This window comes from Talpa occidentalis, unplaced genomic scaffold, assembly GCF_014898055.3.
Source record: "Talpa occidentalis isolate TD23 unplaced genomic scaffold, MPIMG_talOcc4v2.1 talOcc4.5, whole genome shotgun sequence".
In the NCBI taxonomy this organism is placed as follows: domain Eukaryota; kingdom Metazoa; phylum Chordata; class Mammalia; order Eulipotyphla; family Talpidae; genus Talpa; species Talpa occidentalis.
In genome coordinates, this window is record NW_023604861.1 from 114,693,891 (window position 1) to 114,707,357 (window position 13,467).

The window sequence follows — 13,467 nt, forward strand, 5'->3', positions numbered from 1 at the left end:
TATAAATACACTGTTATATGGAGTTCTCCCAGAAACCTATCTCCAAAGAAGGTTCCAGGGGAAAAGTCACCCAAACTGCATTTCTTCAGAACAACTGGACCCAATATAATCTAAAGTAGTGCTGTCCTGAACTTTCTGTAGTGATGAAAATGTCTGTTTGCAGTCCAACGTAGCAGGAACTAGCCATCTCTGGCTTCTGAGTAGTTGACATGTGGCACTTTGTGCTCCCAGGAAACAAATTTATTTAACTTCATAAACAAGACATTGTGGCTAGTAGCTGCCATGTTGGATAACATAGGAAGACAAGAGTCCATCTTTTTCTCTACCATCTGACATACCTCTTATCGACTGGTAAATTCCTATATAAACAGATCTGTTTCTGGACACTCATTTCTGTTTCATTAGTCTGTCTATCCCCAGCCAACTGTGATAGTTCTGTGATGTGTGGAAAATTTCAGACTACATCAAATTTAGAGAATAAAGTAGAGAGAAGAGATATTCTTGTCAAATCTTTTCATCCAGAAACATGTCTCTATTTTTCCAGTTTATGTCTATCGGCAATGCATCCCCAAAGCTGCTGTGCTTTTCTTGCTAGGTTTATTCTCAAAGCATTTATAGCTTTTACTGCTATTGCAAATAGAACCCCTCACCCTCATCACATTTTGATGTTTTTGCTGGTTTGAGGGAAAGCTGATCTTTAGTAACTGCAGAATGGACTACTCTTGCCTATCCAATCCACATCCTCCCCTTTTGTTAAGTACTCAGCTAAAATACTGTATTTCCTAACCTCTTTTGCATCTAGGTGTGGCAAAAGTCATAAGTGGGACTTCCAAGAATAAGAGAATTGACTTTAAGGAAGAATGCTACCTCTCCCCCCCCCGCCGCCCACCTTGCTCTTATACATTCTTCCTGGAACTAGGATGTGATACTGGTGTTTTAGCAGCATCTTACTGAAAATGATGGAATAGAAAAAAAGAAGGATCCTGAGTCACCATCTCTCTCATTTGTTTAAGTCACCAGGCACTGCAGTATAATTCCTTTTATAGTAATACTGAATCCTATTGCTTGTTGTATTGGCTTTATGGTTTTTTTTGGAGATTTCTGGGTAGACAGTTAAAAAGTTTTTTCCTCTTCTTTTTGATGTGTATCTTCAAAAACCACGTTTTCTCACACTTCTTACCTATCCTAATATACTTTTAATGCTTTTAGTATATCACTGCAACTTAAATATATTTCCTGGGCTAAGATCTTGCATAGCAATGTCAAAAGGTACACAATAATGTGAATCAAACAGAAAGGCTTATTGCCATTCAGGTACAAAACAGAAAGGCTTATTGGCAGTCAAGTACAGAATAACAATTGTGATCCCATTACAAATAGAACACTTAAAATCTTTCAAGGAAAATATACAATGTCCATAATTAGAAAAATGTTTTTGAATTTTAACAGACATATGTTAAATGCTGGAAAACACTCCTAGGTACAATCCAGTTACTGAAAATAATGCTGGTGCTGCTGCTAATAAAACCTGACTTTTACTGAGTACTTTCTATGTATAGGGCATTATATTTAAGTACTTTATATATAGTATCCCCACCTTTAATCTCAAAGCAATCTTAATGAGGATGTCTACTTAGAAGGTCAAGACATTCAGGAGGCAAAGAGAGGTTACCTTTCCTGAAGTCACATAACAAAGAATTGATGGAGCAAGAGTTCTAACCTAGGTCAGATAAATCTGGATCAAACTGAGTACACCAAAGATGGGCAGAAAAAAATTTTAAAGTGGACTTTTAAGTAAAGGAATTGATAAGTAATCATGGACCTTTTCTGTTTATTTTCAAATTAGTACATGAAAAGCTGAGATTAAGAAACATATTGTACTTAAGGAACAAAACTACGAAACTTGACAATACTCAAAACTCACATCGAGTGATCTTTGAAATAACTAGTGCCCACCTAGTACCTAGGACAGAGGAACCATCTAAGATCAGCTTCAGCAGTAGCTATTGGCATACTGTTGGTGTAGGCACCAAGCTTGTCACCTTCAGATTATACTTTGGTTTCCCATGTACTATTTGGCCTAAAAGGAAGTGCTGACTGGAGGCAGCTCATGTTCTGTCCTCTGGTATTTACATATCTTACTTTAAATGAATAAACTAGAATTCTTATTATGAGTTGGCTTCCTGAGGCTTGGAGACAGAAAACTTAGTTGCTCTGAGGGAAGTAGGATCCAGTCCCTTACCAGTTACAGCTCTTGTTCTCAACTGATACCTTATAAACCAGCTTTGGAGAATTTGGATGATACAAGTTGTTTGTATCTTGTCTTGTTTCTTAGTTTATAAGGTTGAGAGCAAGATCTTGGCCTATAATGACTTTATGAAGCACATCACTGATTAGGAACTCAAGCATTAGCCAGCGACCCTCTACCAAGAAGTTCCCTTTAGTTTTTTTAGAAGTCATCTTCTAAACTGACATTGCCACATAAAGTGATGCCGTGAAGAGGGGCAGGCTGCTTTCTTCCAGTATATTAGAGGGACATTTCATAAAATTCTAAGCCCAATATGCTTCTGCAGCTACAGTGTTACTTAAATGTTGACTAGGTCAACAGGAAAAAATTGGTACTAAAATAGTAAATAGCGACATTTTATTTATTTATTTTTAAAGAGGCATGTATTTTTATTTATTTGCTTGTTTGTTTGTTTATTTATACATGCACTGGGTACAGTCAGAAGCGCGGGAGGGTGAGAGAATTCACCAGAGCCAGAGCGGGGAGCAGAGCTGGCAGAAGGACCGAAGTACACTGCTGAGGGGAGCAGCGGGCGGCAGGAGAGGTTGGTGCACCATGTGGGACCCTCCTTCAGTAGCCGGGGAGCAGCCGGGGATCGAACCGGCGCGGCAGAGGCCGCGGGCAGCTTCGCAACCCTGCGCTTAACCGCTGCGCCACCGGGGAGGCCCAATAGCGACATTTTAATAAGGATTCAATCTTCACAATAATCCTATAAAGTGGGAACTATTAGTCTCCAACTTTAAGATAAAGACGCAGAGAAGTTCATTAACTTGCCTAAAGTCACAAACTAGTAAGTAGCAGAGCCAGCTTTAGCCCACTTTTGTCTGTCCTGTATCATAGCAGAGAACAAATAAAAACAGTTAATATGAGATTGTAAGATTGGCTAGTGGAAGCAGACAACAAGGAGAGTACAGCTGGAGGCAAAGCACAAAATAGAAAATAATTAGAAGAACAGAATGGTTGAGCCTCTCATTATAGCCTCACACAGTACTATGCTCTGTCACAGTGTCTAAGGACTACCAAAATAATACTTTCAAATGCTCTAAAGAAAAAAGCTGTTTAACGAGAAGGCTAGTCTAATTTGATTGATAAACCTGACATTTCTCAACACTTCCAAGGTCATACCATGTTACACACTTCAGTTTCCTTTCAGGACCAGTTGTGTTGTAAGAGCGCAGGATAATAATATACATATAGAAAATATGAGGCATTATACAATGCAAAGTTTGCATTGTATAATGGTTCAGCTCCCACTTCTCTGAAACACCATAAAAGCATCCATAAAATGAGGGTTGAGCTAAGTGCTACCTGTAAAATTGTACAATTACATAGGGTTAAATAATATTTGATATACTATTTATTAAGACATGAATCTTTTTTAAAAGGCTGCGGTAAATATAAGAAAAAATTGTTGCCTAGTGGTAAACTTCAGTAATATGAAAATTTCTTTCAGTGGAACATTTTATTTGATCATGTTACACAATGAGATACTACTGCACTATTTCATATCATCACAAATATTAAGAAAAATCACCTAAAAGATGGATGAATTTAAATAAACTGATGGATAAGATTCGTAACGGTAGCCACGGCAAACAAAAATAACTATGAGGTTGCTTACAGACTAGTTTATAGGCTGGTTTTAGCACATGGTTCAAAATATGCAAAAAACCTCCCAAACAAGCCAAAAAAACCAAACCAGAAAGGCAAATAAGTATCTTCTTGAAATAAATGACCTGTGTTTTATTTGTTTTTAATGTCTTACTAATATGTTTACTTATTCTCTTAAAAATCATTTTGTGATAAAGATTTTTGAAGTATTTGTGCCAATAATTCATTACAATTTGCTAATTCTGAATTGACTTCCTAACATACATACATACATACATACCAAGCTACCACATTTTCTACAAGAGTTTACATAACTACTATGTATTATGTGCCAAACACTATTCTATATAAAATTCTAAGTACTTTGTATGCATTAATTCATTTTAATCCAGTGAAGCAGAAACTATCACTATCCTCACTTCATAGACGAGAACGCTGGCGTATGAGGTTTAAGTAGCTTGCTTGTAAGTGGTGAGGCAAGAATTTAAATCCAGGTAGTCTGATCCTAAGTATGTGTACTTAACCACTAAGCCCGGCTGCCTTTCTCATCCTCTCCTCAAGCTCTAACGTGTATTTTTCCAGGTAAAGGGACAACTTTTTCATGCATTGCTAGTACCTAGAATATTTCTGTAGTTAGCATAATACCTGCTTTAATCTAAGTGGTCAATATGTTTACAGAACCGAATTTAATCTTCACCTTACAATAATAAATCTAATCGCTCAATCAGAAATGGGCAACAAATTAAAGGAAATATGTTTCTGTTAATTTTCATAATGCAGACAAATCTCCATATAAATTATTTTACTTTTAGTGGCAGAGAGGTGATAAAGGAAATTGTTGGGTGTTGGAGATGACCAGGAACATGGGATAACAGATTAAAAGTGAGAGAGCGGGGCCTCCCTGGTGGCACAAGGGGTTAAGACGCAACCTATAAAGGGCCTCCCCGGTGGCCCGCAGCCTCTGCAGTGCCAGTTCAATCCCTGGCTGCAGGTGAGGGTCCCACATGGCGCGACAGACCTCTCCTGCCACGCCCACTGCTCCCCTCAGCAGCGTACTTCGGTCTTTCTGCCTGTTCTGCTCCCCGCTCTGGTGAATTCTCTCACCCTCCGGCGCTTCTGACTGTACCCAGTGCTTATATAAATAAATAAATCTTAAAAAAAAAAAAAAAAAAAAGAAGCAGCAAACTAGGAAGCTGTCTGCAGCCTCTGTAGCACGAGTTCGATCCTGGGCTGGCCAGGGAGCAACCCATATGGCACAGCAGACCTCTCCTGACTCGCCCACTGCTCCCCTCAGCAGTATATTCCAGTCAGTCTGCCTGTCTGTTCCCCACTCTGTCTCTGGTGAATCCTCTCACCCCCCAGACCTCTGGCTTGTACCCCAGCTCTTGTATGCATAAATAAATCTTCAAAAAAAAAAAAAAGTGAGTAGACTCTCATGTCTGATCTTACTCCATTTTCTTTTTTTTCTTTTAGATTTTTAAAAAAGATTTATTTATACATACACAAACTGGGGTACAGGCCAGAGGTGGGGGGGGGGGATGTGTGAGAGGATTCACCAGAGACAGAGTGGGAAACAGAACAGGCAGACTGACTGGAATATACTGCTGAGGGGAGCAGTGGGCAAGTCAGGAGAGGTCTGCTGTGCCACGTGGGTAGCTCCCTGACCGGGGATCAAATTCATGCTGCAGTGGCTGTGGATAGCTTTATAGGTTGTGTCTTAACCCCTGCACCACCAGGGAGGCCCTGACCCTACTCCATTTGCAAAGTGTCAGTCTAAGGGTTTTCTATGGAAATAGCGCTGACTTAAGAAGTCATCTTTAAAATTTGTCAAGAAAGTAGAGAGAGTAATATAAATTTGCATCAAAAGGAGAAACATTTTCAGAGTATACTGTGAATTACAAAATTCTCCTGCTAGGTAATGTCAGTTTTCAAAGGGAGAGATTAAAGTTTAATGCAACTAAGGATAGAAAACAATAGATATGTCAATATCAATTTTAATTCTCTTTTTAACAAAAATTAAACGGTCTGAAAATTATTACAACTATTTTACTTTAATACTTACAGTGCACTTTCCATATCTGTTATATTTTCTTCCATTTTCTGAGACTGCATAGAGGTAAATAAAGTTGTCATGAGATCCAACAGCCAGCAGGGTGCCATCTAGATTGAAACAGGATAGTGTTAAAAGTGTTGACCAGAGAAATATACTGATAGATTTACCAACAGTTATTTTATTGGACCTATGCTAAATGTTTTTTTTATCAGTGTTGTTAAATCTCATCAATTTAACTTAAGTTGATATTTGATGAATCCTTCTATCACAAAGTATACTAGAAAAACTTCTGGTCATCTATATAATCCCTTTCTAGAGATGCTCATGGGCCTTGGACTCTACCCTCATCTCCTTCTAGTTAGTTAAAAATTGAACCCAGGCAAGTTAACCTGCTTTTATGGCTTTAGGGATAGAGTATTCATATGGCAAGCTAAGTGTTCAATTCCTCATTTCAGCTGAGCAATATGATCTCTTCAACTACCGGGAAGGTTCTCTTGGGAAGGAACCACATTCTTTTATGTTCTCCTCCATTGTACTTACTGCATAGCAGATGGTCAATAAAGTACATTTGATCTTTGGATTTTAATTGCTACATCTGTAGGAGTTATTTGCTATTACAACACTCAAAAAAAAAACAAAAACCAAAAACACAAAACCCAAAAACCAAAACTGAAAAATGCTTCTGCTTCAAGTAACTCTTTAGGCTTCTAGCTTGAACAAGTGTTCTCCTCAAGAGAATAGTATGCTTTCCTTTGAAAAAAGTTACAAGTAGTTAAAAAGATTCTTTGGACCCTACACTGATCCACCAATCATGGGAATCTATTTTCAAATATAAGTAATTGTGACTCAGACTAACTCTAGGGAAGAATGATGTGGATCAAAACAATATTAATAATGGGAAAAGGGAATTAGACTGTTACAGAAACAATGAACACTTTGAATAAAGCACAAAGAATTATTCAAACAAAGCTAAAGGGATTTATAAGATTTGTTTAATGAGTTGTTGAGTAATTTATCTAATTAAAAAATCAATCACTACTATGTAACCAGTAACGATGTAATGAGATTTCAGATAACCTGAAGAACCTAAAACTTTGTATTTTGAGTACTACTATAATTTCTTTTATCTTCTCTTATACACACAAAGAAAAGGTTGTTAAATATGTAACATTAAGACTCAGCCTAACACTTATTCAAAATTGTAAATATGTGCAATTCCAAATTAAAATAAAAGGAACTTGATTATACAGTATTCTGCCTCCAACTGTACATGCAGTATTAATAGTTCTATATTTATATTTGCTTCATGATTTACAATGTTGTTTAATTTTAGCAGATATTCTGCAGTTTCCTGAAGAGGAATTTAATCCTTTGGCGGGAGAAATATACTCAACAGTAGTGAGCTTTATTGGAAGTGAAAACATGCAATTTCAGAGGAGTGCTATGAATGTCAGGGTGAGGGTATATCTGCTTACCTAATGAGTATCGCATCACTGAGAGCTGTTCATTCCCGTCTGTGTGGATAGAAACTAGGTCTCTAGTCTCTGCGTCTAGGACAAACCACCTGTTAAGAAGTAAAAACCAAAATTTCTTCAGATACTGCACTTACAGAAAAGAACGATGGCTTATTTTTCATCTGAATTTCACTGCCTGGCCAGACCACGACACACCTTCTCAGCCAGATGACTTGCTCACTTTTATCTCCTACATGAGACACATTCACACATCAGGCCCAGACATCACGCACTGCAGTGGGGGCACTGGAGTTCAGGGACCTTGATATGCATAGATGTGGTTCTAGGACTAATCAGTCAAGATCTTGACTTTGACATCTCTGCTTCAGTGCGTTGCATGAGACTACAAAGATATGGAATGGTTCAGACAGAGGATCAATATATTTTCTGCTATCAAGTCATCCTTTATGTCCTGACACATCTTCAAGCTGAAAAAGAGCAAAATAGAGCAACCCCTGCCTCTGAAATGACATGAAAAGAACAACTTTCTGGATAGCTTCCCATTTCTCTCTTTAACCTCCAACAGACGCCCCTGCTCTCTATCTAAGATAAAGATCCCAGGGTGTTAGGGGGAAAAGGATGTCCTAAAGCTAATTCCATACAAGCTTTGTGGACTCCACCCCCACACCCCAGGCCAAAGCCAAAGACACTGGGAACTCCAAATTCCATCACCACCAAATGGAAGGTGGCTGGGACCTGAGGGTGGGGTTAAGCAGCCAGGTTGGTATAAAGCCAGACACGTGGGCTTTGGAGGGGTCCCCCATTTTGACTCTCTGCCAGCTCACAGCGTCCGGCCAGCTCTGAGAGTGCTTTTTGGGTTTCCAGGTCAGCGGATCGGGTAGGACACATTAAAGACTTTATTTCCCTATTTTCTCCCTGAGTTGTGCATTTTCCTTATTTCCTTTTCCCTTGTAAATAAACCTTTTATTAACCTTTTGTGTATGCCTGTAGTGGAGTATTAATAAGTCCCTTGTAAGTGTGCGGGTGAGGACCCACAGCCAGGCAACCCGTTCAATATTGGGGCTGCCCTATAACAGTGGCAGCAAGTGCATATAATATCATTATGCTTACTCTTTTCTACCTCAGAGGGGCATTCTCCATAACAATTAATAATACTGAAGTGCTGTATTTTTACAGCTAATTTAACCTGTGATAATTATTTTAAAAAGATTTAGCACTAACTGAATAATGCAGATCTTAGGGGTGATTAAGGCAGCATTTGATCATAGTGGACATTGTTACAAAATGCACCCAGTCTAGTTTTAACACACCAATCCTGTTTATAGTGAAGTTCTTTTCCAGTATTTTAAATAAAGTAGTTATTTTATAGGGGATACTTGAAACCAGTATTTAAGCTTTAAATGACAATAATATTGGCATAGAGAAAAAGTAGCAAATGTTTACTATATCAGTTTCTAATGTTTACTATATAGAATTTCCTGTAATATATTTATATACTTTTTCATCAAAATGGAGTTATCAGATGTTTGTAACTGCATCATCTCTTTTTATGTATCATCTCACCTTGTAAATAAACACACACCTTTAAACAAACAAACAAACAAACAAACAAACAAAAAAGGATGGCTGACATTTTCTCCCATTTTATTTTATTTTATTTTTTTTTTTTTTTTTAGAGGCATGTATTTTTATTTATTATTTATTTTGTTTAGTTTGTTTGTTTGTTTATACATGCACTGGGTATAGTCAGAAGCGCGAGAGGGTGAGAGAATTCACCAGAGCCAGAGCGGGGAGCAGAGCAGGCAGAAGGACAGAAGTACACTGCTGAGGGGAGCAGCGGGCGGCAGGAGAGGTCTGCGCGCCATGTGGGACCCTCCGCCGGTGGCCAGGGAGCAGCCGGGGATCGAACCGGCACCGCAGAGGCTGCGGGGAGCTTCTCAACCCAGCGCTCAACCGCTGCGCCACCGGGGAGGCCCTCCCATTTTAAATTTCAAAATGTTTTAAGAATATTAATGAGAAATTGCAGAAATTTTAATAGTAACCTGTATGACATATTTCTCTCTTCTGTGGAAGGATGAATTCATTTTGTAAAATGCTGCTACTTACAATGTAAATATATGGCCATAGGCATGTTCTTACTTCTGTTTAGGTATTTCACTGAATGCCAACTGTATCTCTTTACTAGGAAAGTCTTATTGGAAAATGACAGGATCATTGTTTTTTGAAGATTACACTAGAATCAAAATGCCAGTCTCCAAGATGGTAGCTACATATAGTAGGCAGCTCACAGAATGAAAATGAATGATAGGAGACATAGAAGAAATGTTAGGGAAGATGAAGGATGTGGGCTGAACTGAACACTGAGGGTGAGCAGTAGTTAGGCGGTGCAGGCAGGAGTGACTGCATAGCCACAGAGGTGGGAAATAGCAGACAGTATGAAGGTGAACAGCACATGGTACTCTTGCCTTTCCAGTACCTCTAACAATTGCATCAGAAGTTCTTTTATTCACATTTATGGGAAGCTAAAGTGCAAAAGCCTCATAAGAGGTCAAACAATTAATTAAATACAACTACATAATAAGTGACTATTATAAGAACTTTTTCTGAGAGCGTTTGAAGGGATGGTGCTTCAAAAGAGTCTGACAAGACAAAAGGCATATAAAGCAAAGACTGAGAACTTAGAAAGGACAACTAAAGGTTGGATAAATGAGAGGAAGGCAGGTCATAGACAACATGTGGAGCTAGTTGGAGGAGTTTAGAGTTCAGCACTGCCTGGCTTCAATTAAGCACTAAATATCTGTAGAATGAATAAATGAACAAATATAAAATATGTCTTGAATATTACAAAGCCAGTTTTAGCATGAATTATTTAATAGTGTATGCAGGAAGAAATGTCTGGAGCAGCAAAAATGGGATTAGACTACAAAAATAAAGTCATTATCTTAATGTCAACTGGATGGGACAAGAGCATCAAGTTTTGTTTTTAACTATTCAGATGGGAAAATTTTTATCACTGAAAATAAGTCAATAAAAGGAATCGTAAGCCCTATAACTAATATCTATAAAGGGATCATTTCCCTTTGCTTCACAAAATATTATTTAGGTAAGGGCTTGAAAGACTTTTTAAATAATGTTTAATGATACTGCTTAACATGCCTTAGTGTACTGAAGGTAGGAGATGAAACACTAAAAAATTCCATCTTTACCTATTAAAGAAATTGCTTTCTAGTTAAACATTCATGAATAAATTTTAGTAACTTGTGAGCTAGATGTTGAAAACTTTTAAGTAATTAACCTAACTTGTTAATTCTGTCTTCTATTCAGGTAAGAGAAATAGCTATTTGTGAATATTTGAATTTGAAGGCCAATCATCAGGAAAGTGGCTTTGAATCCCTGAGCCATCTTTAATGGTCATTTATTTCCATTTCAAAAGGTGGGTAAGAAACATACTTTACTGCAATTGAACAGTAACCATAGATTATATAGTTTTCTTTGAGAATTTTATTAACCAATTTTTATGGCTACAACTGAAACTCCCTCCAACAATAATTTTAAAGCTCCCACCATTTTCACTGCATGAATTATGTTCTCTTTTCAGAAAAGACTTGAGCTCAGGACCTCTGTCCCTAGAAAAGTTATGGAGAAGACAACAGATCCTCTAGCAAGGGGAATTTTCTAGAAATAAGTACTTGTTTTTCTGTTTTTTAGTTGTATTCTTATTCTAATCTAGAGAATATACAGTGGAATCAAGATTCTGCCTTAATGTAATTTGGAATCATTACGGGCCTTCATAATGGTGCAAAGGACCTAATGGACCTTTCTAAATAACAGCTGTTAAAGGCAGAGATAGGAAATCTTTGGCAAACTATTTCAACAATTCTAACTTGCGTGATTACCAAGTACAAAAATGCAGTGCCATCATTTAGCTTGATGACTTTTTAAAAAGAAACTACACTGATTTCTTCAATGGCAAAAAAAAGAATCTTAAGATTTTAGAGCTTGAAACTATCATACTTTAAAGTTTCTAAATATATTATTGGTTCCTAATAAAAGCTGTTCCTAATATAAGTTTAAAATATTTATCATAATGCTAGATGTGTTCTGTTGGTGTCAGGTTTCTAAATATCTCCCATCCCCCTTCATCTATTTGTAAAAATAGGAATGTAAAGTCAAAAACACGGGGAAGAAAGCCCAATTCAACCCTCTTATTTTACAAAAAGAATATTGAAATCCTATAATCTCAAAGACTTGACCAATGATCAACCAACTAGATAGTGGGAGAACCAAGATGGTGCTCTGCTTTGTGCTTTTCCCTGTAACATACCAGGGAAGGCTGGGGAAGATCTTCTTTCTTTGTCTTTGAGATAAACTAACATTTAGGGATCCTGGGAATAAAAGAGATCATAACCTAACGGGGAAGCTTATAACCTAACTAGGAAGACAAAATGACTTCATAAAATGGTACATAGTTCAAAGTAATATGGTCTATATACATTCACACAATAGGGCCTGTGAAGTTTCAGAGCAGGGAGTAAGCAATGAAGAGTAGGTGGTCTAAAATTTCATCACAGCAAATGTGGCAGGAAGTGATGAAGCAGAAACAGGCAGAGAATAGCAGTGAAACTACAAAGAGCAGGAATATATATATAACAACAACTTGGCCATTCTAGCTGGAGTGGTGAGGGAATGATTTTTAATGGGCTTTAAAGTCTGGGATAACAAGTTTGGATTCCATAGTTTAGGTATCAAGAAGATATAAGAATGTTCTAGTCCAGTTAGTTCATAGTTTCTTGCATTTGCTAGATCATTCCTTCTGCTAGATATGAACTCCTCATCCTTTACTGCATTTTCAAGTCAAAGAACTCTTTCAAGGTAGGACCAATCCCTCTTCCTCTGTGAAGTGTTCTCCCCTTTATATCCTTATATGTTACATAGTATGTTCTATATACTGACTCAATTCTGTGAATTTCTTTCTTTGAATCATTTTCCAAAGTTAGCCTTTGCTTTTAATTAATTCTTCCTGTCATTGCTTTAAGCTTATTGATTTCTCCAGTTTTGGATTTCTCATCTCTATTTACCATAAAATAAAATGACTAGCAAAATTCCTTCTTAAATACTATTGTTTTGGTTTGAAAATGGAACTGTGTGCAACAAGATCAGTGTGAAGTTCTGTTTAAATTTAGAGAATTTTATCTGAACTAACAGATCTGACATCCTGGTGGTATAGTTTCTCTGAAAGGGAAGGGTAGAAGTGATATAAATATTAAACTTATTTGAGAAAATTGTTTAAAAAAATATTAAGGGGAAGATGGTTAATTGGGATCTTAGAAAAAGCAAGCAGAATACATTTCTACTATTATTCAGAGATTACAAACTTCCAAATTCAAAATAGTACAGGTTCACATGTATTGTGAACTTTATGAAGAACTTGAAATTCATCAAGAAATCCACATTTGAAAAAATGAGAGAATGTTATATTTGAAACTAAAGTGTGGTGTGCTTTAGAATAATTTATTAAATGTTCAACAGTCACTGGCTCAATCAGTCTAAGATTTTGGCTAACTACTAATTAACAAATACTAGTATATACCAATTTCTATTCACTCATACGAATTAACTCTACATTTCAGTTTAGGAGTTAGTTATCAGTCTTATTAAAAAGCCCTCAGTGTCAGTATTACTCAGATACCAAAATCTAACAAAAGACATAGTAAGAAAACTATAGACCGATATCCCTTATGAATAATGAGGCAAAAATCTTCAACAAAAATACCAGCAAACTGAATATAGCACTTATAAAAGAATTATACACGATGACTGAACAGGATTTATTCCAGGAATATAAGACTGATTTAACATGTGAAAATCAATTAATGTAAAACTCCATTAATAGAGAACAAAAACCATGTTATTTCAATAGACCAGAAAAGGCACTTGAAAAATCCAATGCCCTATCATGATTAAAAATGCTCATCGGGGTCAAAACAAGGGAGTTGCAATTGTATGGGAAATATAAAAATAAAATTAAAAATGCTCAAAAA

General features: G+C 36.9%; 1 protein-coding gene across 7 annotated transcripts in view; it reads right to left on the reverse strand.

The window, feature by feature from the left end:
* Window positions 1–13,467, reverse strand: part of EML4 (EMAP like 4) — a 129,814-nt gene that overhangs the window by 6,485 nt on the left and 109,862 nt on the right. For all 7 annotated transcript variants that reach the window (XM_054701168.1, XM_054701167.1, XM_054701166.1 and 4 more), the window contains 2 exons: window positions 7,427–7,515; window positions 5,961–6,058 (listed from right to left, as the gene is read on the reverse strand). In XM_054701168.1, coding sequence (XP_054557143.1) covers window positions 5,961–6,058; window positions 7,427–7,515 — 187 coding nt within the window. The remainder of the gene's footprint in view (window positions 1–5,960; window positions 6,059–7,426; window positions 7,516–13,467) is intronic.